Source organism: Artemia franciscana, chromosome 13, assembly GCF_032884065.1.
Source record: "Artemia franciscana chromosome 13, ASM3288406v1, whole genome shotgun sequence".
Lineage (NCBI taxonomy): Eukaryota > Metazoa > Arthropoda > Branchiopoda > Anostraca > Artemiidae > Artemia > Artemia franciscana.
This window is the reverse complement of record NC_088875.1, coordinates 32,594,527-32,619,681: the sequence shown is the minus strand read 5'-3', so window position 1 is coordinate 32,619,681 and position 25,155 is coordinate 32,594,527. Positions and strand designations below refer to the sequence as shown.

At 35.7% G+C, this 25,155-nt stretch overlaps 1 protein-coding gene across 4 annotated transcripts in view; it reads right to left on the bottom strand.

The window, feature by feature from the left end:
- The window catches only part of LOC136034811 (uncharacterized), a 116,769-nt gene that overhangs the window by 7,809 nt on the left and 83,805 nt on the right, over positions 1–25,155 (bottom strand). For all 4 annotated transcript variants that reach the window (XM_065716237.1, XM_065716238.1, XM_065716240.1 and 1 more), the window contains 2 exons: positions 9,843–10,292; positions 5,310–5,376 (listed from right to left, as the gene is read on the bottom strand). In XM_065716237.1, the coding sequence (XP_065572309.1) occupies positions 5,310–5,376; positions 9,843–10,292 (517 nt within the window). The remainder of the gene's footprint in view (positions 1–5,309; positions 5,377–9,842; positions 10,293–25,155) is intronic.

Here is a 25,155-nt window from a genome sequence, read left to right as displayed (position 1 = left end):
ACAGATTTATTCTAAAAAAGACTGAAAAAAGAAAAAAAAAACAGGGAAAGGGATCGCTAGAAAAAAACTTGGGGGCCAAGGCCTCCACCAGTCCCCTGGATCCACCAGTGGCATAAGTCTAATGACTTTCTTTGGACGGATGGGGAACATGTATAAATGTTTCTAGCTATATTCGGACTCGAGATAAATCATATGCTGAACTATTATCTTCTTAAGTTTGTCTTCTAATAACTGCATTTATGAAATAGTAGAAGTTGCTATCGGAAGAGTATACCCGTCTTTTTCTTCATTTATTAGTAATTTTATTTGGGTATTAGTTTCAAAATATTTCATTTGCAGGAAATAACCACGACCTTGCGATATCCAAGGATACCAGCCCCATGCACAAATCCCCCCAGAAAATGTCTGTTTACTTCCCAATAGCAAAAAGAATATGCAAATAATGGGGAAAGTTCATAACTTACAGGTCTTTCCCAACGGTCTGTGGGGGGTCTTGTTACCCCCAATTACATAGTTATTGGATCTTTCCACTATGCTGGACAAAATGACCATCTCAAATTTTTTATCAGCCGACTTTTGGGAAAGAGAGGCAAGGAAAGGGGGCAAGTTTACCTCCAATCTCTGTGGTCACTTAAAAGGGCGCTAGAACGTTGAATTTCTGATCGAATGCACCCTCTCAATCTTCTAGGACCATTAGTTCGATATAATTACCCTACAGAAAAAAATAACCCATGGGCAAAGAAGAAACAAATAAAACACGGATCTATGATCGTTCTTCTAGCAAAATTTCACACTTTTGTATATAGGAGCTTGAAACCTCTACAGTAAGGTTCTCTAAGACACTGAATCTGACCGTGTGACTTTCATTAAAATTCCTTAAAGTTAGAGGATGTCTAACCCTTTTGAAAATGAGGCAAATTCAAGCTCGTAGTTTTTAATGAGTGACACTAAACTTCATGAATCTTATATATTTGGAATCGGAATAAAACGCCAATCCATTTGATATGTATATTGATTCGTTAACACAAACTGCTTGATTCCTTCTTGGAGAAAACGTTGAAACTTCATATCAATTTCAGTAAACCACAAATGACGCTCTGGTGTTTAGAAGACACAGGGGGATTGACCCTACTTTAGTTTCTGGAAGTTTTTTGAATATTTCCTGTAATTTCTGTTCGTTTTAGGCTTCATTTATTTATTGAGAGTGACTATGTTCGTTTTACGCTTGAATTACTATTTGACTTTATTTCTGCTCGTCTTAGGTTTAATATTAAATAAAAAAAAAACTCGTTTTTTTAACTGAAAGTAAGGAGCGACATTAAAACTTAAAACGAACAGAAATTACTCCGTATATGAAATGGGTTGTCCCCTCCACAATCCCTCACTCTTTACGCTAAAGATTTTAATTGTTTTAAAAAGTAGAATTGTGGCAAAGAGTCAAACTTTAGCGTAAAGAGCGAGGGATTGCGGAGGGGACAACCCGTTTCATATACGGAGTAATTTCTGTTCGTTTTAAGTTTTAATGTCGCTCCTTACTTTCAGTTTAAAAAAACGAGTTTTTTTTTATTTAATTTCTGAACGTTTTTGAATTAATGCATGTTTGATTTTGGCTCTCCGCACATAAATTATTGAAATGAAATTTGTAAATTAATCGTTTTTTGGCTAAATGGCTTTCTCTTAGTTTTGATCAGACGATTTTGAGAAATAAAGGGTGGGGAAGGAGGCCTAGCTGCCTCCCAATTTTTCGGCTACTTAAAAAGGCTACTAGGACTTTTAATTTTTAACGGACGTTTTTATTAGTAAAAAATATGCGTAACTTAAGAATTAACTTACGTAACCAACTTTTATATTCTTATATTTTTATTATGTGTACGAGAGGGTTTGTACCCTCGTTAATACCTCGCTCTTTACACTAAATCGTAAGTTTTATCCCAATTCTTCAAGAATGACCCCTGAAACAAAAAGGTCGTAGAATAAATAGTTGAAATTACTAAAAATACTTTAGCATAAAGAGCGAGGTAGTTGTCTCCTCCTAAATACCTCGCTCTTTATGCTAAAGTATTTTTAGAACCCCTTATATGCGTAATAATCTCTGTTCGTTTTAAATTTCAATGCTATTCCTTACTTTCAATTGAAAAACCGTTTTCATGTTTATTTTTTCATTATTTTTTTTATAGTAATGCTAGAAAATCCTGCGCCCTTTTCATTGAATTTTTCTTCCCCCATGACATATTCCTCCAAGAAAATATCCTCCCACATAGCCCCCTCCCATCAATCCCACCCCACAAACAAAAAAAAAATCCCCCTGAAAACGTCTGTACACTTCCCAATAACCATTACTATATGTAAACACTGGTCAAAGTTTGTAACTTGCAGCCCCTCCCCCAGGAATTGTGGGGGAGTCAGTCATTCCCAAAGACATAGTTATTAAGGTTTTCAACTATGCAGAACAAAATGGCTATCTCAAAATTTTAATCCGTTGACTTTTGGAAAAAAATGAGCGTGGGAGGGGGCCTAGGTGCCCTCCAATTTTTTTGATCACTTAAAAGGGGCACTAGAACTTTTCATTTCCGTAGGAATGAGCCCTCTTGCGACACTCTAGGACCACTTGGTCGATACGATGACCCCTGGGAAAAAGAAAACAAAAAAAAAAACGCACCCGTGATTTGTTTTCTGGCAGAAAATACGAAATTCCACATTTTTTTAGACAGGAGCTTGAAATTTATGCTATAGGGTCCTCTGATACGCCAAATGCGATGGTGTGATTTTCGTTAAGATTCTATGACTTTTAAGGGAAGTTTCCCCCTATTTTCCAAAATAAGCCAAATTTTCTCAGGCTCGTAACTTTTGATGGGTAAGACTAAACTTGATGAAACTTATATATTTAAAATCAGCATTAAAATGCGATTCTTTTGATGTAGCTATTGGTGTCAAAATTCCATTTTTAGAGTTTTGGTTACTATTGAGCCGGGTCGCTCCTTACTACAGTTCGTTACCACGAACTTGTAACTTTTGATGAAAAAGACTAAATTGATTGAAACTTATATATTTAGAATCAGCGTGAAAATTCGATTCTTTTGATGTATCTTTTAGCATCAATATTCCGTTTTTTAGAAATTCGTTTACTATTGAGCCGGGTCGCTCCTTACTAACTGTTTGATAGGTTTAACACTCTTTTTTTTTGCTTTTTCACCTTAAGGCCGTTCGATACTATTGACACTTTTAAGATCCCCTATCATTTTTTACCAAAATTGCTTCGGAAGCTCCCTGTGGTGCTGGGAAAATATGGTATTGGGCCCTTTGTCTCTGAGAGGGTCAACCGACGCTGAGATTCACGAAATGACAATTATGGTATCGAACATCCATAATATTAAAGTTTTTGCTTGCTATTTATATTTTGAACAAAATTTTACAACACATTTTATTAACAGGCGTAAAAAACTCTGGATGGATGGGTATGTCGGATATTATTCAAATGAATGGAGTGAAAATCTGCATATTTGGGCTTCCAGAGGGCTGAATCCATTTCAACTAACATTATATTACAACCTTGAATATAAACAAATATAAATCTACCATCCCCCTCAATATGACTTGGAAGTTTCAGCTTAATTCCTTTAGCCATTTCTAGTTTGTCACAGATACGTTAACCCTTTTGACTACATTGGTTGCATTTAAGTGTCATTTGGTTTGATTCAACCCCCCAGACCGGTCGCAAGATACTGCAAATACATCCTTTTAACCATCCGAATTCTAATAGTGTCTGTTTTGATAAATTTCGACATCTCCTTGAACATGCCAAGAAAGCTTCAACATTATACCCTTAGCCATTCCTGAGATATTGCAGATACGCCATTTTGACAACCAGGATGCAAAGAATTTCTTTTGATTTAGTTCTACAATCCCAATAACATTCTCTGAAAGTTTTCAAGAAGTACCCTTAGCTGTTCCTGAAATATTGTACAAGACTTTTTAGGCAGTCGGTGTACACAGAGTTTCTATTGGTTTAGTTTTAAATTTCAGTTAATTTCTCCTGAAAGTTTCAACTTTATACCCTATTTCGTTCTTGAGATGTTACATTTACGCCATTTTGACAACCTCGATACTCTTTTTACTTTATTCAATAGTCGTAGTTGTAAAAAAAAAGTAGTAGTAGCAGTAGAAATAGCATTCGTAGTCATAACCGCAATTGCAGTCGCAAGTAATGTCAGTCACAAACAGTCATATTCACAGTCACAAGCAGTCCCAGTCGCAAGTATCATAGATGCATGTAGTCGCAGTAATAGTTGCAGTCGGAATATCAAATGTTCGCAGTCGCAATTGCTCACAGTTGCAGTCGTAAGTAGTCACAGTCACAGTCAATAATAGTTGCAGTCGCAGTCAAAAGTAGTCATATTCACAATTAACGGTCGTAAGGATTCGAAAGTAGTCACGGTCATGAGCAGTAGCAGTTCAAAGTAGTCGTATTCATAATAAGTCACAGTCGTAAGCATTCGCAAGCAGTCACGGTCGTAAGTAGTCACAGGAGAAAGTCGTGGCAGTTACGAGAAATCGCGGTGGTCGTCGCAAGTAGTCACAGTCGTAGGTGTAATTATTCGTGGTCGCAGCCACAGTAAAAAGCGGTCATGGTTGCAACCGAAGTCGCAGTAGCAGCACTAATAGTGCTAGAAGCAGCATACACATAGTTTCTTTTGGTTAGTTCAAAATTTGCCTCAACATGGGCTGAAAATTCTAACTTATACCTTAAGCTGTTCAAGAGATATTGCTGATACGCCCTTCAAGTGGTGTATTCTGATTTAGTTCGATACCATCTCAACTTTTTTGAATAAAGCGGCTGTCTCAAAATTTTATCGAATATCTTTGGGGGGTGGGCAAATAAAAATGGCCACAGAAGGGGAGCTGGTGCCCTGAAATCATTTTTAATTCTTAAAAAGGGCGCTAAAACTATTAATTTCAGATCAAACGAGTCTATCTGAAGTTTCTACGATACCTCCTTCCATACGAAGTGGCCTGGGAATAAAATAATACATTGAAGCCTCGTCGCTCTTTACTTAAACTGGACTATTGCAAGGCATTTGATATCATCCAGAGAGTTCTAAATTGTATTATTACTATAGTAGAGGGGAACCCTTAAGAAAAAGACCGAACAAATTACTTCAAATGCCGGAGACATCTGATTCTAATTAGATAGATCTTCTGAACATTTGCTTTGAGTAAATTTTGGTTATATCATACTTCTTACAAGGAGAAAAGCTAAGAGACTAAATACTTACAATTTGTTTAGGAGACTCAATGAAAATTTTACTTACGTCCTCGTTTCTTGGGTTGTTCCGGCCATGAGCCATCATCTGAAGGGTCAAACGGTACACGTGTTCTCTGAAATTTTTATTATATGACTTTTAGAGACATTAAATAAATAGTGAAAACAGCGACTGCTACGTGGATACATTTTTTTTATACTAACTTTAAAGTTTCTTACTATTGCCAGATTAGCAAAAAAGCTAAAAAGCTAAGGCCCAGGGCCCCTGTCGCTAGTAAGATGTCAGGAGAAGTCTTTAAAGTTGTAATAATTACTCAATTTTCGCAGATCAGTGATTATAGTGGTTATAGCCTATAACAGAAATTGAATATAAAAACTAATTTATTTTTCAACTGAAAGTACGGAGCAACATTAAAACTTTAAACGAATAGAAATTATTTTGTACGTAAGGGGTGCAGGTCCCTCCTCAACCCATCACTCAATACGCTAAAGTTTTTTTTGCGGCTTAAAAAAACTTATTCTTCTAATTCAACGGCCCTTATGCTCTCGATAAACAGTAGTTTTGTTGGACAAATCCTTAATAGTATTTTTTATGACAGAAGTTCGGGCGAACGGAAAGGGGTATTATTGTTCATTTGGACGGACATTATGCGTGACATTTAGTCTTCTACACGGCTGAAGCCAGTGCGACCTCTACACTAGCTCTGATATTGAAATACATTGTATACATGTTTAGATACACTGTACATAAATAGGAAAAGAAAAATATTAAAATTAAAAAATCGCTTAAAACAAAGTTCTTTGTAGAACTCTCCTCACCCAGAAATTTCCTGCCGAGACTCATGATGCTCCGCCCCATCTTTTCCAGCGTTTGTGAAGATAGTCACATGAATGTAAAATGTTATATTAAACTAGAAAAGATTTTTGCAACAAGAGGGGCACTATTAACCCTCCCCCGATGGCAACAATAATAGAAGCGCAGACCAAAAATATTTCCGAGAATCAAGAGGGATTACACAGAAACTTCTACCAATTATCAATTTTTCTCAACAAAATAAACTCTCCGGGGATCTCCACCCTCTTCACCAACCGAATCACCCACCAATCCTCCTTCATAATATCTAATGCGTATTTACACATCACTGTGTTTAATTTTATGAAATATAAAGCAAATCAGTTTAGTTAAAAGAAGCTTTGAAATACAGCTTAGAAACATTTTTCTGTAATAACAAGCAAGCCATCACACAACAGCCCCCTTATCTGGGCTTAATCTGAATCAAGGGGGGCGAAAGATTAGTTTTCCACCTCCCCCAATACCTCTTTCTATATTTATCTAAAAGCTCATGGAGAGTCTAGACAATTTGGGCGTTGAAATTCACTTTCGTAGGCATCAGCCTCCGCCAGCCTACAAAATGACCCACCGTTCATCAGTCATAGTAGCTGACGCACAATTTTACATCACTAAAAACAACTTCATGAAAAATCGAGAGAATAAACCTACTGAAATCAAATATTAAGATAGATGTTCATATTAGCCATTTATGATGGAAGGATTACATGACTGTTCAACAACGAATGTCTCCCCGTGCGGAATTGCTTCCCTTACAACCAGGCTCAATATAAACTTTTAAATTCTTGGATACTTTTAAATCTATTGGCTATCTCAGAATTTTCAATCGATAGCAAAGTGGTCCTCTTTGGGGCAAAACTTAGTTTGGCGTCATAAAAAGAGAGAAAACACCAATTTTCTCCAGCACAATCGTTTCGTCACTTAAAAAGGAGGAGTTCAATTTCCATTCAAATTAGCCCTTTCCTGATCTTCTACGACCATTGGATCGATACGGTCATCCCCCCCCCCAAAAAAAACACACACAAAACAAACAAAAATACACGCATCCGTGATCTTACTACCAGGAAAAATGCATATTCCACTTTTTTGTATATAGGAGCTTGAAACCTCATGAGTATGGTTCTCTGATATGCTGATTCTAATAGTATGATTTCCATTAAGATCGCGTTACTTTCAACTTCATGAATTTTATACATCTCGAATAAGCATAAAAAGACAATTCTTTTGATGAGTTAATTTTTATTAAAACTCCTTTTTTTAGAGTTTCCGGTACTTTTGGCCCGAGTTACTCCTTACTTACAGTTCTTTTCAACTAACTGTTTACTACCGATTCTTTCAACACTTATATTACCAAAATATTTAAAACAGACAACTAGACGTGCCAAATGCTATATCTTCTGTAATATTTAGGATACATCCTTTTTACACTTTACACCTTTGGGAGGAAAGGGTGGGCCTCCAGAAACATTGAAGGAGCAGTCTAATATATAGGATTTTACAACGATATGGAAGGTTTGCTGCGATAATAAATGTAAATTTTAAAAAAATTGATTATTGCAAGAATTGAAAATCGGATACCCCTCAAAGGGTCAGATTTCACTGATTTGAATAGATCACTAATTCTGGTACACTAACCAACTCAGCTAAGCAAGCATTATTCGTAGTATATTTTTACAAATACATTTAATAACATGAAACTGAAAATTTGTAATTATTAGGAAACTAAATATTTGTATATGTTTTTTTTAAGAACATCAAACCTTTTCATGACCATTTTTAAGAAAAATGGCATCATTTTTTTTTTTTTTTTTTTTGAAATTCATAAGACATACAATTTCAAAAGCTTTAACTGTTTGGCAACTACGGCCTTTCGAAAAACAAAAAAAAATCAAAATGTTGGTCCCACAACACTTTTGTTGCGGAAATCGAATCAAAGGTTGCAGTAGCACTTTAGATTTAAGTATTATGGCTTTTGATTGATATAATGGTGAAATTCACCCAGAGTGGGGCGCTACTTTAACCTTGTCAAAATTAATCTATTTCAAGGCAACTTAAAGCAGCTAGTTCGGGAAGCAGACGAAGTATCAAGTGTCCTTATTTCTAAGAGGAAAAACAGGTTTCTTTGGGTAATATGGTCATTTTAAACATTTTTTTTTATTGCGAAAATTTGCATATTTTTATTTTTTGCTTCCGTAAATTTGTCTTTTTCAAACGTTTGTCCCACATTCTAGGGTAGAATATTTTCAATTTCTCGAAATAGCTTTTCTTTTTTTGTCAATCGGTTTCAAAGATTTTCAATTTACATTCCAAACTTTTCACCATTTTCAATTTTTGTCGAGCATATTCATATTTTTTCGATTTTTCGTCAAGAAAATTCATTGATTTTCTATTTTTGTGAAATAGTTTTAAAATAAATTGTTTTTAGATGCACACTGATTTGCAATTTTTGGCGATTGCAAACACAAATTTTCATTTTTCTGTTATTCTGCTACCTAGAAGGCACAGAGCAAGAAATATGAAGTTGTTACTTCATCAAGTAACAACATGTTCACGTCATGCTGGGTAACAGCTGTTCTTGATAGTAAACGACAGCAGACTCGGAGCGGGAACTCTCGAAAACCAGAAATTTATTAACAAGTAAGCCATTTATATTCCACAAGTATAGGCCAATTGTTGACAATATGGATTTACAGGCTTAAGATATTTTGTGCACTTTATACTATAGCATATATGAAACACATTTCCATAATCAACATACAAATCATGCCACAGAGCCGGGGCATCGGTAGTTGATTTATTAAGAGTACCATCACTGGGGCATCGGTAGTTAATTTATTAAGAGCACCACCAAATTTAGAGCATATAATTTAATTCTTACAGTTTCCGGCGAAGTGGCAAATTACATGACAGTTAAAGCAGCAAAAGGGTAAAAATACAAATTATTCATCCTAAAGGCGTTCATACCCAATTTTAGCTGAATCTTAAAGGAACGTGTATTGGTCGTTACGTGTCGGTATATAGGCTACTTTGAATGTCCGTCATTCGCCTCGCCAAGAAGTTTTAGCACATTCAAATATTAGTAGTTTCAGGGGATATTTTTCAAGGGTATACAGAACTCGCTTAATCCGGAGAGCAAAAACTGGCTCCTTCAATGGATATTGAGTGACGGCTCAGAGCACTTCACACTCTCAACTATCTGGCCCTCAGTTTGAAATGTTACAAACATTTTTTTCTAAATTCCTTTCCTAAAGAATTGCCTGCTTCTTCACTAACTATTTTCCTAAAATCATATCATACATGTTCAACAATATCAGATTCTAGATAATTCATTGTCAAAGGAATATTTTGATATTGATAGAATTTAAAGGCAACTCCAATTCTAGATATTTCATAACAAAATATTCTTGGGACATTCCTTTCAAATTATAATCCCAATTTCTATCGATTTCATAACTGCCTTGTATGCAGTTTACCTTTACTAAATTTTAGCTTTACATACATTTTGGATATCTCAACACTATGTCCTTTACTTTAACATCAACAATAGCACCCCTATATACCCTAGTGTCCTGTATGAATTTGCTGCCCTACAACTACCATGTTAGTTCATGGGCCATTTTCTGACTAGATTATTGTGCCTAGTAAATTGTAGTAAACTATTTTCACTGAGCAGAGAGCAATAATCAGTACTATAGGCCTAAATTAGAACCATATTCATCGAAAACGATATACCTTTTGTCGTTTTTGTCGTTCCAGTATTTGTGTTTTAGTCTCTTCTGATTTCTTGCTTCTTTTCAGCAGGTTCGGAACCACTTTATGTACAGCCTTAGCATCATCTTCTGGTAAATTTGGTAGATTTGATGTAACATCATCTTTTGGCTGGTTTAGCTTGGTAGTATTCTCCTTTTCAGACCTGTCTACTGGAAGCCTTTCTAGCAATAGTGTAAGCTTCTTGTCTGTAAGCCTGAAATTTCCTCCATAAGCCATGATCTCACCAGAACTGACGCAATCCCTTAAGTTCTTTTGGATTGATAATTCTGAGATTTTACTATTGTTTAGTTTAATATGGTTAACAAGAACATCCTTTGGAATTGTAGTGTTCCTAGTCAAATTAGGATTTGACTGCAGAAGATGTGTTAAAGCATCCACAATAATATTCGCCATATTGTAGATTCTTGATAACTGAAAAAGAGCATCTTTAATTGCTTTTATTTTTGTTTATATTAAAAACTTGGCAGAACTTAATTTTTATGTTGACAAACAATGAGTTCCATAGAAAGGATAGCAACTGTAAATGTTAAGTAAAGACCGACTCCGACCTGATTGGGATCGTGTGGGTGAATGTACTGTCTTACACCCTGAACATTCAAAGTGCGACTTGGGCTACTAGTTCAAAAACTTCTAGGCAGATTGGAGACATGTTTTCTTTTGCCCAAAGATATCCTACCTGTAAACAAAAATTTAAAATGTGCTTGCAACATCCCTCCACACAACACTCTAAAACTTCAAGTTCAATCCATAACTTTCTTTCCTGATATATTGTTAATTATCTATTTTAATAGTCTGGATAAACACTTCTTCCCAATTTCAATCTGCCTCTCCCCTAATTCAAAATTTTAAGTTCCAAATAACCCCCAAACATCATCTAAGAATTTCTACTCCATCCCCTGAGCCATTCCAGAAATAATGCAAAAATGGTATTTTGAATGTTTTTGCACACATGAATTCTTTGTTTCTGCATCACTATGTGACCCAGAAAAGATTCTAGAGCAAGAAGGACTTACAGTGCCATCTTTTTTTAAGTAAGAAACCAAGCCTTTTGACTTTTCCCATCTACCTACTCTTACCAAGTCAGGATTTGAGGTCCACTTGGCTTCAATCAACAACCCATAAAAGTTTCAGCTTAATCACCAAAAGCCATTCCCAAGATATTGTAGATACACTGTTTCAAACACTCTGCAACACATGTATATATTGTTTACCTTGTACTTAGGTGTGGGTAGATTATAGCTCCCAGGGAGGATTATAGTGCAAAATCGCCTAAGTGAACTGGAGAAAAGACATTATTAGATTCCTCTACCCCCCCCCCGCCAAGGCAACACTTGAGATCCACTTGGCGCCCCTAGTACTCCCTAAATGCTTAAACTTGATACCCAGCCCGTTTAAGAGATATTGCAGATGCATTATTTTGACATATTCAAACCACTTAGGATTTTTTTTTTTTTATTTCCCTCAGTCCCCAGATGTGAAAAAATTCTTATTTCATGGTGGCTGCTAATTCAAAACTTCAGATGGAATGGAAACAACATTATTAGTTACTCCTTGACACCCAAATTTGAGCTCCAATGCCTCACTTAAACTGCCTGAAAATCTGAAATCCATCCCCTAAGTCTTTTAAAGATACAGCAGATTTGAATCTGAAGTTGCTTCTCTCCTCTCCATTCTCCTGCACAAACTGAAATTTTAAATTCCAACCCCTAAAACATTGAAGATACTATGTTTGGATAAACCTATGCCTGCAGCCTTTTTTTATTTACCTAAGCCCTGTCCCCAAAGTTGTATCATTGTTCACTTTCTCTGCCCCCCCCCCCCCTTAACGCTGACTCAAAGTATCAACTTGTCACCGCTAGCTGTTTTCGAGATATTCCAGATACACTATTTGACAGCCAGGTATCATGCAGTATCTTTGGATTTAGCTGGATACTTAACTGTGCATAAATTATGAATCCCATTGGAGGTCATAGTTGAAGAATATAATATACTTTCAATTAGAGATAAAACTTTTTAGGCACTTCCCCCCCCCCTCACACAATACCTTCCCTTCAGTCTGTCCCTGAGGTACTCGGAAATTTTTATCCTCTCTATCAATACCCAGTGAATACTATCAACAATTCAAACGTTTCTTATTTTTCTATGGATTTGAAATCAAGAGTTTACTAGGGTGATTCAAGCTCTACAAACAAGAGAGTGGAACATTAGACTGAATAGTCTGGATAGTTTGGTGAAAGGGGTCAATGAGGTTTAACATGAAACAAAGGGGTGTCTTGTTGAAAAATAGCAGCATATTAAACTCCCTCCATAGAAAAAAAAATCCAAATACCCTGTCCCTTATGAGTGAATTAGGCATTCTTTTCCTTCAAGTTTCCTTCTTTCTCTGAGTTTTTGAACAAATTTCTAAGAAAAACAACTAAAGGAAATTTGCAAAATATTATGAATGTTTGTTGAATACCAAGTTAGCCTAGACGTTTTGAAATAGATGATTAAAACAGCCAAAACAAAAGCCAGAATACTTAAGGAGTAAATTGTACAGGCAAATCATGACACCAAAACTGCTGCAATAACAAGGAAGTGATAATTAAAACTCCAACAGAGAAGCCTTTATTTTACAATGGTTAGCCTATATGTAAAAACAATACCCACATGGCCAAAAAAAACATTAAGTGGTGTCAGAATATGCGTTGGCCTCTTACAGGTTAAGGAGTGGGAACTTTTCTTTCATATCTGTAAACACAAATTAAACATTTACACTATATTTAGTTCATTCCTATTTATTTCAAATAAATGCAATTGACACTGTATCTGTCATTCTTTTCCTGATTATGTTTATTTAAGGATAGCAATTAATGTAGTATAAGCCATCCATTTGGGTACTTTTTCAAATTATTTAACACATCTTTAAGATGTGTAGCAAACTTGTATAGGCCTAGAGCAATATTTCCTTTTTGATTTTATCTCTTTTTTAAACGACTTATTCACAGTTGCCCAAATGCTATGTTATGTGGCCTAATATGCATTGCAGAAACAAAGCATATCCAAAGTGATATCATTTTTTCTATTTGTCAATTGATTAGAATTATTTTCTATTCTGACAAATTTTGGCTGCCAGCATTTAAGGTGCAATACTGTTGTTAACATTTGAACTGAAATTTATCCAAAATTTGATTCTGTTTTCAAAATTAGAACCCACTTTCATACAATATTTCAAACATTACACACATGAATGAGCAGAGGTTGAAAACAATTTTTCATAATAATAATTGGCAACAGGCCTTATACACCAAATATAAGCTTGTTTTACCTTGAAATTTTCACCCTTGATGATAAAAGCTTAAAACTAAAAAAAAATGCAATACCAATCTGCAACCTGATACCAATCCTTGTTGTGAATGCTTGAATCAAGCAAGATGGTCATATATGGCATGAGCAAAGCAGACACATGTTAAGGCAGCATGCTGTTTGTCAGGTTTGAGTGTTTGCAGCCTTGAGATTCCTTGTCTCTGGTCAAAAATTATGTTAATTTGACCTGAGAAGTCAGGAGCAGCAAGTCTTCAACCCAAGGATTATGTGATTTCTTATCTTAGTGATTCCTGTGTTAAAACCAATTCATGAACAATCTCATCACTTATTTGCACCTATGGTTTTAATTTTTGAAATGTATTGTATGTAAAGAGCATACTGTATAATAAATGAATTCACTCCTTAAAATTATGCATATTTTTCTGTTTGGCCCCTGATGTTAGCAGTGAGTCTGCTGAAATTATTTCCTAAGAATTATGTTTATGCAAGCTAACAAAACATTGCTGCTTAAACTACCAAACAATATATGTAATAAATTATATTGCTCCTTAAGTTTTAGCACTAAATTCAAACAGTTTAACAAGTAAAAATTAAACTTGTAAACTTTTTCAAATCTAAAAAAAAATTCCCAAAAGCTTTCTAGTTTAAAGTTTGTATTATATTTTGTGCATATTTGGAAGTTTGAGATGTGGTGCATAGTCTTTTTCTATGTTTGAAGGTCCTATAAAAATTTGTCTAAAACAAAAGACTTTTGGACTTTCCCCCAATTATTGCATAAAAGTATTCATTAGGTAACAATTTAGTGTCTTTAAGTTAACACAAAATTGCTAGTAAATGTTATAAAAGAACTAAGCATGAATCAAGGATTTAGATTTATATATACCTGCAAGTCAATATCAAGGCAAACCAAGGGTTTGCCTTGATATTGGCTTGTTTCAATTATTTTTTCTTAAATGTTATATTTAAAATCAAGGATTTGTCTTCACACTGGCTTGCTCTCAAACTTACCTTCAATCATACTGAAGGTAACATCCCATGCTGTATGCTTAAAACAAGCTTGTGTTGGAGACAAACCCTTTACAATGATTTTTTTCTGAGTTGCAGACTTGAAACAATGATTTGTCTTGCTATCAGCTTGTTTTGTAAGCTTTCTCCAAGCCTTAATCTGAGCTTCCCACAAGGAAAAAGCTGGTGAGCTAGCACACTTGAAGCAAGTTTGTTTAAGGATTTTTTTTTTTGTGTTTGTCCTCCATTTACATGATTATTTGCCTTTTTCAGGAAGTTTGAATCAAGTATGATACAAAGAATTTAATGGTCTGTAAGTTCATAAAACTAGAAACCTAGTGGGGCACAGGGGGGGGGGGGGTGTTAGTGAGTATTTAAAAAATCTTTATGGCTGCAACCACCCCTCCACCCCAGGAAGCTCTGGATAAAATCCTAGATCAAGGGTTGTTTTTTGTCTCACAAAGTAGTTTAGCAAAAAACTGTAGAACTGAAAAATAAATCCAGAACCTCAATGAGAACTTGGGGAAAATGCTTATAATGTTTAACTCTGCTTATTCCCCTTAAAAGGATACTGACTCATAGCATTTCATAAAATTGGAGCCCTAGGGGAGGGGGGGATAGACAAAAGTAAGCATTTAAGGCACCTTCTTGGGGTGTAGACTATATTCTGAAAGTGTCATTCACCTATATCAACAATTTTTCTCTTTTCTTAGAAACTAGAGTTTCTAAAAAAAAAAATTCCATGGAAGCCTAAAAATAACAGCTTACCAACAAGGGTTTTTAAAGGAGCAAGAGAGAGAGAGTTAGACAGTTTCTAGAGTCCCCCTCAACCCTTCCCTGTCCTCCAGAAGACCAGGACTAAATTCCCAATGAAGGGCTATTGTTATCTTATAAAGTAGTTGAGTACAAGACTGAATCTTTCAGAAATGGATCCAGAGACTAAATTATGACTCAGAAAGATCCTTCAAGATGTTTACCTTAGTTTAGCCCCTCAAAGAGACCTTTAATGAAGTTGATGAGATTATCTATTATAAAAATAAACAATTTTCAAAAATAGCAGTACAGCTAAGGACAAATGAGGCTATGAGAAGTATTTGAGTCTCACATTTTTGCTAAATCTAAATCTTATTTAATGAGTTTGCAAAAGATTTGAAAAAAGGTGTCTCAAATTTGAAAAAAAGAATATCCTCATACCCAATTATCCTTGAATCAGCCTAGCTGTGAAAAGCAAATGAGCTTGGGGCAAGCTTGCAAAATCAAGCAGAAGCTCAAACAAGTTTGCTTAAAGATTGCTGATTGGAAAACTTTTGTTTGTTGCTAGCTTACATCATGGCTTGACAGAGGCTTTTGAAATGAGCCAATGGCAAGGCAAATTCCTGATTAAAGCATGTTTCAAGCCTTAAGTTTTGAAAACATACTATTAACAGGCTAAAAATGGCAGGGCGAATTCCTGATTCAAACTTGCTTTAAAACCTGCAACTTTGAAAAAAAATAACTGACAAGATGTAAAAGAAGCCAATGATTAGGCAAATCCTTTGTCCAAGCCTGCAATTTAAATAGTATTTTTGAAATAAGTTTGCAACACAAGTCAATAGCAAGATCCATCTTTTATTTGCCTTGGTACCTTTCAAGGTCCACCTGCAATTATCTGTTACCTCATGGACACTGATTTAATTTCTATTGTATTTACTAAATAAAATTCTTTAATAATATAGCAAATGATTTTTTGTTAACTTGTCAAAAAAGACACAATTCAAGGCTAACCTAACAGTTTTTGTTAGGATGGCAGAAATAAACTAATATCAGGAATTAAAAAATAAGCATACTGCAAAGAACTAAATCCATGCATTATAAAGCACTATTATGTAGGTTAAAATGCATATTAAAGATTATCAAAATACAAAACATAAATCAGTAGTCTAATTATGCAAAATGTTTCAATGTTTATAACAATTTTTAACCTATTCTTTGTAGAAATGAACAAAGATTCCTGATAAAGAGTAAATGATTCAAGATTTACTGTAACCAAAAAAGTAAGCTAATTTGGACCAAAGACAAAGAATTAAATGTCTTTAAGTCCTCAAGCAAAAAAAGGCATGCTGCTCTTGTGTATATGTTTTTTTTACCTAGATGTGAATTTTCACAGTATAAATGCCATTATTCTAAAATTTTACCAGTTTTTTCTCTTTTTTTTAATCTCCCCTGGACATAAATGCCATCCTGCTCTCCCTCCTTCTACAAGTATTTTGTCAGGCGCACTTGGTGGCAAGGATATTGTGTCCCCAAGTGTTAAACATTCTATCTAAATACACTGTATTAACAAATAAACCTGATAAAGCTTAAAATTCTATAACCAAATTACATTTATGATATGCCCTGGATGAGGACGGCAAATTACTCTTTCCTTTTTATCTGTTTTTTGAATTTAAGGCCTTAAAAAGAAAGAAAATAGATAGCAGTAAAACAATTGGGACTAAACTAGAAAGAAGAACGCATATTTTTATTGTGAATTTTAGAAAAACTGGTGACCCAACCTTAGCTATATATTCTACGTAAACCTAAAAGCAACAACTTGCCTGCTTTCTTCGCTTACTCAGCAGATAAAGTGCAATAGCCTTTTTCTGAATTTGGCTTAACACTCTCATTGCTTTAGTTTGAGAACCTGATTTGAATTCTTCTAGAGTTTGTCGCAGCGACGCAAAAGTCTGCGTTTCTTTATGAACCTCCATCCGATTCTGTCGTGCGTCTGTTCCGCCAGAAAAAAAAAATCGTGTTGGGATTGACGCAGCAGTGGGAACCAGGGGTAAAGGTTCGTGGATAAGATTAATAAAGTTTACTACTCTACAATTTGTTATTTACCAATCCAGAATAAAGAATAGCGGAAAACTTCTTCGGTCCACTTAAAATTCTCAATCTACTTTCAAGAATCTGGTCCGTCAGCCAAAAACACTCCAAGATTTATAAGGCGTTGGGAGTGGGGCTGATGTAATCTTTGCAAATGCAACCATCCCGAAGTCGGGCAAAATGGCAAAAGGAAATTGAAAAGACAACAACATGACGTTATGCTTCCCAAAGTGCTTTCTTCCAAACAAAAGGTTAGTTGTAGCTTAAAGAGGTAACTTCTTCTGTCAACTTAGTTTTATACATGTTTCAGAATTGTTGCATTGCTTAAGCCACTGAGGTTGAACTAAATTTAGTACTCTTTTCTCAAAATGCATTATGCTACATGTTCGTCCATGCTCTCATATAAGCTTCATGCTCTCCTACGAAAATATAAATTTTACTGTTGACTTCTTAACATGAAATTTTGAATTTCAAGATACCGCTGCAGATCCTCTTCCCTTTTCCTTTGGAAAATTTGAAGAATTAAGAATTTTTAAATTTTCATCTTGAATAATCAATCTTCATATAGAACTAAAATATTCGAGGTACTAAAAAACTATTTACGATTCAACTAGAGCTTTAATCTAAAGGATAGTTTGAGGATGTACTTGTACAGAAAAAGGTAGGCTGAAGAGCATGGTATTCTGTCGCTTCAGTATCAACTCGAAGATTATCCCGAACAGACAGTATCAACTCGAAGAATTGTCGGCTGTAATTTTTTTTTCCGTTGAGGAAGGATCCCGGACGTGGAGCCGAAATATTCGGAGTATTTTTATTTTTTTAGCCAAAGTGAAGTTTTCCTTGTTGTTAATGCCAAGGGACTGTAAGTCTCCTTAAGGCCTATTGTGTTTTTGACCAAGGTAATTCTAATGATGTACATTGCGTTTTGATCTGGCACCATTTTTAGCGGTCTTAGGATATTTTGTTTGGTGACTACAGGCCGTGATCGTCTATAACTAGGTTGCAGCTATTGCTGCAACTTCCATATACATCAATATTAGAAAGAAATTCACGGTTCCAAAGAATCTAAGAGGAGGTAAATGAACTAATGTAAGCCGAAAAAAAACCATTTTTTTTTCAAAGTCAATGAGGTTTTTATAATGATTTTCATTTCGATCAAGCATCATTTTTGTGGGCTTTCATCCTATTTCTAGGAATTCTTATCATTTTGTTTTTGCAACGAACCCTTCGGATTAATGAGAACAATAGTTACCCATTATGAAGCAGCTTCAAAAATGTGATTCATCCTAATTTAACAGGTTTTTTTTCAAAACACATCCTTTACTTTAATTTACTAGGGGCTAGGGTTTGTTCGTTAAGTTTGTTCTTTAAATGTCGTCCCAAGGAGCCGACAATGATTTTGTGTGTCAGATATTTTATTTGAGCTTACATAATTTTACTTAGATTTACGTATAAATTAATTTTGCCCTTTATCATTATGAGCAGTTTGGTCGTGAGAAACCCTTTTTATTAATTTTTTCCCCTCTAATAATGAATGAAGAAATTTTTTAACTAGGGTTATTTTCATTTTGAATTTTTGAGCATTGGTGCTCCAGCCAAAATTCATAGCTACATTTAAAGCTAGTTATAATTTATAGCAAGTATAGCTACACTTTGGCACTGATAGAATCATTTTCAAGGATTTGTATGAAGGCACTGGATCTTGATGGCCAGATTGCCGCTTTAGACTTACATCCCAGACAAAAAAAACTTTTCAACATATGGTACCGGTGCAGCCACGATGTTATATTATCTTGTTTAAACATAAGCGTATTTGCGTCATCAAGTATACAATTATATATTTTAATACTAGCTGTTGGGGTGGTGCTTCGCGCCCCCAAGCCTCCCCGCGCGCGTAAGTCGTTACGCGAAATATTAATTACGCGCCATTGTAGTTGTGTCCCTGTGTACCACCTATGAATATAGATAGATTTATATATGTGTTTTGAACTACGTAAAACTTGCGAATATACAACATTCTTGGCTTTCCCATTGTCTGTGCATATACAAAGCCTTATGTACTTATAATGACGTCATATGCAAACGCTCTTTTTACAAACAAATAAACATGCATACACACAACTCGTTTTTATATAGATAGTTAGATAGATAGATACAATACAAATTAACTGCGTAAAACTTGCGAATATACAACTTTCTTCGCTGTCCAATTGTCGCTGCATATAAATAGATTGACAGGTTTACCGACCCTCGAACATGCAACGTACAATTGTCCATGGGAAAAACAATCAGTATTAAGATCTATACCACATTTTTCAAATGATTGACCTTGAGCTTTGTTGATGGTGATTGCAAATGCTAATCGAATTGGGAATTGCAATTTTTTAAATTGAAAAGGAAGATCCGTTGGATTCATGGGAATGCGAGGAATAAGAACAGCCTCACCCTCAAAAGGCCCTGTCAAGATTGTGGCCTCTATTACGTTTTCCATTGTTTTTTTTACGGCAAGTCGCGTGCCATTGCAAAGCTTTGGTGGGTTTATGTTACGTAATAATATTATTATTAGTACGCCTATTTTTATTTGTAGCACGTGTGGTGGAAACCCTGAAAGATCCACGGAATTTAAAAATTCAGATGGATAATTAACCGCCTCATTTGGTTCCAAAACTGTCTCGACTGACTTGTAAAGGACTGCCTGGTCTCGAATCTTGATCAAGACAATATTGTTGATATCGTGGACGTCTATATTTTTGGGTGCAAGAATCGCTCTTTCACTTAGCCATTTATTATTTTTACAATTGTTTAGAATATTCGGAAATACTCATTCAATCAATACATTTTTGGACGTCACTAAATTACAGAATTCAGCAGGTAGTTGTATACGTCCTGAAATTGAGTCTACTGGGAGCTTTCCGTTTCCAATTGCCAGCAATCGATCTGAAAATGTTTGACCAGAGTCATCGTTTTGCAATCGGACACGAATATTTGTAGTTAATCTTAATGTCTTTACGCGTGCCCATAAATTAGAATTTTTCAGGCAAGTATTCATTTCGTCTGCAGGGGTTGATCTAGGTATTACAGGTAATGTTTGCCTGAAATCTCCCGCAAGCAATATTAATGTGCTGCCAAAGGGTTTCGAATTCCCACAAATCTTTCAAAACATTGATCCAGAACCTCGAGCGATTTTTTGTGTGCCATTGTGCACTCGTCCTAAATAATAAGTTTGCATTGCTGCAATACTTTACCCATCCCAGATGATTTGGAAATATTGCACGTGGGAGTTTCTGTAGAATGCAAATTCAGAGGCAATTTCAAAGCGGAATGAGCAGTTCTTCCACCAGGCAGCAACGTTGCGGCTATTCCGGACGACGCAATTGCCAACGCTATATCATTTTTTGATCGAATTGATGCGAGAATCAGTTTTATCACAAACGTCTTACCAGTACCTCCTGGCGCATCCAAAAAGAAAATTTCTCCAACGTTGTCATCGACACAATGCATTATCGTATCGTAAATGTCTTTTTGTTCCGACGATAACTTGGAAATGTTATTTTGTACATACGACAATAGATCACTCGTACTGTAACTTTCTTCACGATCCAATAATACACATGTCGAAACAGAAGCGGTACGATTAGGTGAAGGCATTCCCAAATTCTGAAGAGGTTTGTTTGCCATACATACGCACAAATCTTCCATAATAACTAAAGTGTAGTTATAAATTTCTGATATAAAATCAAAAGTCATATCTGACGTCTCTAACCGTTTTCGATGGAGTATATCTTCGGGCATTTTCGATTTATATTTTTCCCATAACTCTGTAGGAGCTGAAGGAGAGCAAGTTGTTAGTATGATTCCAAACAATGCACGAATTTGACTTGGAGTTGACGTTTCGCAAGCGTCATTGATGCAGTTATCCCAGTGTTGGTCATTCTCCAATAAATTCAGAGCTTGGCATGCACTACGGTAAGTGTCATGTATAGTACTGTTTACAGTTCTCAAATACTCAAAGGACGTCGGGCCGGGTACATTCACCAAAAGCAGGCGTAGAAAGAAGCATTCATGTTGATTGGGGTGAACGGTGTAGAGTCTTCCTATCGTGGTATCTTTGAAGATGGTAGGTTGGCCGTCGACTGACTTACCTGTTTTCGACGTTCAAATACTTTATTTTTAGTATTCCACGTGTAATACGAAGGCACTTCAGTATACAGCAGTTTTTTTGCAAAAGAATTATTTTTGCATAGCGAAAAGAAAGCAGTTAACTTCGTATCCGGTGGATTCAGGGCTCTTTGTTGCACGTTGGATTCCCAAAAATAAACACGTTGACCATTCTGTAAATGTACCGCTAAGTGAACAACAGCTGGACTACGTTCATGTATCGGAAATGAAAGAATTTGCCAAACAGCTTCATTACTGCTTATGTATCTTCCAGCCTGATATTGTACGATTTCGTCGATATCTTTGATTTCAGACTGCAAGCCAAAAACTGCCATGTCACTGCCTTTGTTGACGTATTTACATATGTATTTGATTGCCTTTACGGAGTTACAGTATTCAACGTTTATGTGTGCATTAAATGTTTTTGATAATAATGGGGAATATGGAACAACCCACTGGTTATCTACTTCGATGGTGATACAGTTACGCTTCTTTATTATTGCTGTTTTACCGCCATCTTCAGTAGATCTTCTTCTATATTGTGGGTAACCATCATTGCCAGTAATTGTGTTGGGTACTAAAAGTCGAGGATATTGCTTTGTGCACCTTCCTTTGGCCATGCATGGTGAATTTTCGTTCAGTGCACCGCAAGGTCCATGTATGATATTTTTTACAACAATATCATATAACCCCTTATTGACATTTTCATCAGGTATTTTAGTGGAAATCACATGATCATTTTCATTAGAAGTAATTTTATAATGTAGCCAGATTAGTATATGTGCGTGTGGCAATCCTCGTTTTTCACGTTGCTCTTGTGATTCCTCGGCACGCTTTCTTTTGGCATTATCTCTTGAAGCCGCAAGCCTGTTTCCACGTTGCTCTTGTGATTCCTCGGAACGCCTTCTTTTTTCACTTTCTGTTTTAGCAGCAAGTCTGGTTTCGCGGTGCTCTGGTAGTTCCTCGACACGCCTTCGTTGACGGAAATTGCACATTCCTAATCTGGCATTATCTCTTGAAGCCGCAAGCCTGTTTTCACGTTGCTCTTGTGATTCTTCGGCACGCTTTCTGTTCTTACTTTCTCTATCAGCCGCAAGCCTGTTTTCTTGCTGTTCTTGTGATTCCTCGGCACGCTTTCTTTTCTTACTTTCTCTATCAGCAGCATGTTTTTTGGCATAGACTCTTAGAGCAGCTTCCTCGGCTGTTGCCATTGTAGGTTCTTCAGTCATTTTACAATGAAACATTTTTCCGTCCACGATCTTATTACAATTAAAAATTTGTCTTTGAACGAATTTCTTAAATACCTTTAATGACGTCATCGTCATAACAAACATGACGACAACTAACTTCATGACGTCATGACGACATGACGACATGACGTCACTCGATAGACATAACACACATACAACGTTTTTTTATATATATAGATTTTAGCTAGTGTGGGCCAGAGTTCGTTCAGGTTCTTTTCTCTTACAAACTAAATACAAATACAAGAATGGTGTGCCCGGTGTTCTTTATTATAACTCTATACTAGGTTGCAGCTACAGCTGCAACCATCATATAATTTTGCTTTTTTTGGGTCTTTCTCTAGGCATATTTTTTGTACTTATATAATTGATGTCTTTGCAAAAATATGTGATTATTAAAAAGTTAAATTTTACTGACTATTCGGTCTACTAAGCTTTAAACTTCGGTTTTTCCATTTAAGGATTTTGATTTGTTGTAATCCCTTATTAAAATAATTTTACTAGGTTGCAATAACTGCTGCAACCACAACTATTATTGTTAGCGCAAGGGAACAATTTTATGGCTGTTTTTTATTTGGAATAGTAAAAGACGAACCACAAGGAATCAAGCAGCGAAGTTAGTCAAAATTTATTGTTGGTAAAAAATTGAAGTACTTGCTAATTAAAAGATACTAAGTGAAGTTAGGTTAATCCTAATGAAGTATATCTATATATATAAAAATAAGTTGTCTGTCTGTGTGTCTGTCTGTCTGTCAGGTGACGTCATGTTTCTGTGTTGACTGACGTCATCAAGTTAGTTGTCGTCATTTTTGCTACGACGGTGACGTCATTCAAGATATTTAAGACATATGTTCACGTAGAAATCTATTAATGTTTAAGTTTAAAATGACTGATGAACTTACAATGGCAAAAGCCGATGAAGATGCTCAAAGAGTCTATGCCAAAAAACTTGCTGCTGATAGAGAAAGTCAGAAAAGAAAGCGTGCCAAGGAATCAAAAGAACAGCAAGGAAACAGGCTTGAGGCTAAAGAACGCAAAACCGCGCAGTTAGATGAAGATCCACCTGGACAGCGAGAGTCAAAACATATCAAAACTGAAAATGATAGCGATGATGATTGGGTTTGGGATTTTGACTCGGATAAGGTCATCAATGCCTACCAGATTTTAGTTAAAAAAACAAAGGTTTGGCTATATGTATTTCATAGTGAAGCTGAAAAATAAAGAAGAAAACTGAAAAAAGGAAAAAATGTAAAAAACTAAAAAATACTAAAAAGAAAAAACACTCAAAGAGAAATTACAGACCGGGACACAAATGACGACCGGGACATAGGGAATATAAATAACGACCGGGACACTCAAAGAGAAATTACAGACTGGGATACCGGGACACAAATGACGACCGGGACACAGGGAATATAAATGACGACCAGGACACAGGTATTTAAGAATATCGTTCAAAGACAAATTTTTAATTGTAAGAAGACCGTTGAAAGAGAAATTTCTAATTGTAAAATGACTGAAGAACCTACAATGGCAACGGTACCACCATCGAAGTAGATAACCAGTGGGTAGTTCCATATTCCCCATTATTATCAAAAACAATTAATGCACACATAAACGTTGAATACTGTAACTCCGTAAAGGCAATCAAATACATATGTAAATACGTCAACAAAAGCAGTGAAATGGCAGTTTTTGGCTTGCAGCCCGAAATCAAAGATTTCGACGAAATCGTACAATATCAGGCTGGAAGATACATAAGCACTAATGAAGCTGTTTGGCGAATTCTTTCATTTCCGATACATGAACGTAGTCCAGCTGTTGTTTACTTAGCGGTACATTTACAGAATGGTCAACGTGTTTATTTCTCGGAAACCAACGTGTAACAAAGAGCCCTGAAACCACCGGATACAAAATAAACAGCTTTTTTTTCGCTTTGCAAAAATGATTCGTTTACAAAAAAACTGCTGTATACTGAAGTGCCTTCGTATTATACGTGGAATACTAAAAATAAAGTATTTGAACGTCGAAAACAGGGTAAGTCAGTCGAAGGCCAACCTACCATCTTCAAAGATACCACGATACCACGATAGGAAGACTCTAAACCGTTCACCCCAATCAACATGAATGCTTCTTTCTACGCCTGCTTTTGGTGAATGTACCCGGTCCGACATCCTTTGAGTATTTGAGAACTGTAAACGGTACTATACATGACACTTACCGTAGTGCATGCCAAGCTCTGAATTTATTGGAGAATGACCAACACTGGGATAACTGCATCAATGACGTGTGCGAAACGTCAACCCCAAGTCAAATTCGTGCATTGTTCGGCATCATTTTAACAACTTGCTCTCCATCAGCTCCTACAGAGTTATGGGAAAAATATAAGTCAAAAATGTCCGAAGATATACTCCATCGAAAACAGTTAGAGACGTCAGATATGACTTTTGATTTTACATCAGAAATTTATAACTACACTTTAGTTATTATAGAAGATTTGTGCGTACGTATGGCAAACAAACCTCTTCAGGATTTGGGAATGCCTTCACCTAACCGTATCGCTGCTGTTTCGACATGTGTAGAATTGGATCGTGAACAAAGTTACAGTATGAGTGATCTATTGTCGTATGTACAAAATAACATTTCCAAGTTAACGTCAGAACAAAAAAAAATTTATGATACGATAGACTCAATTTCAGGACGTATACAACTAC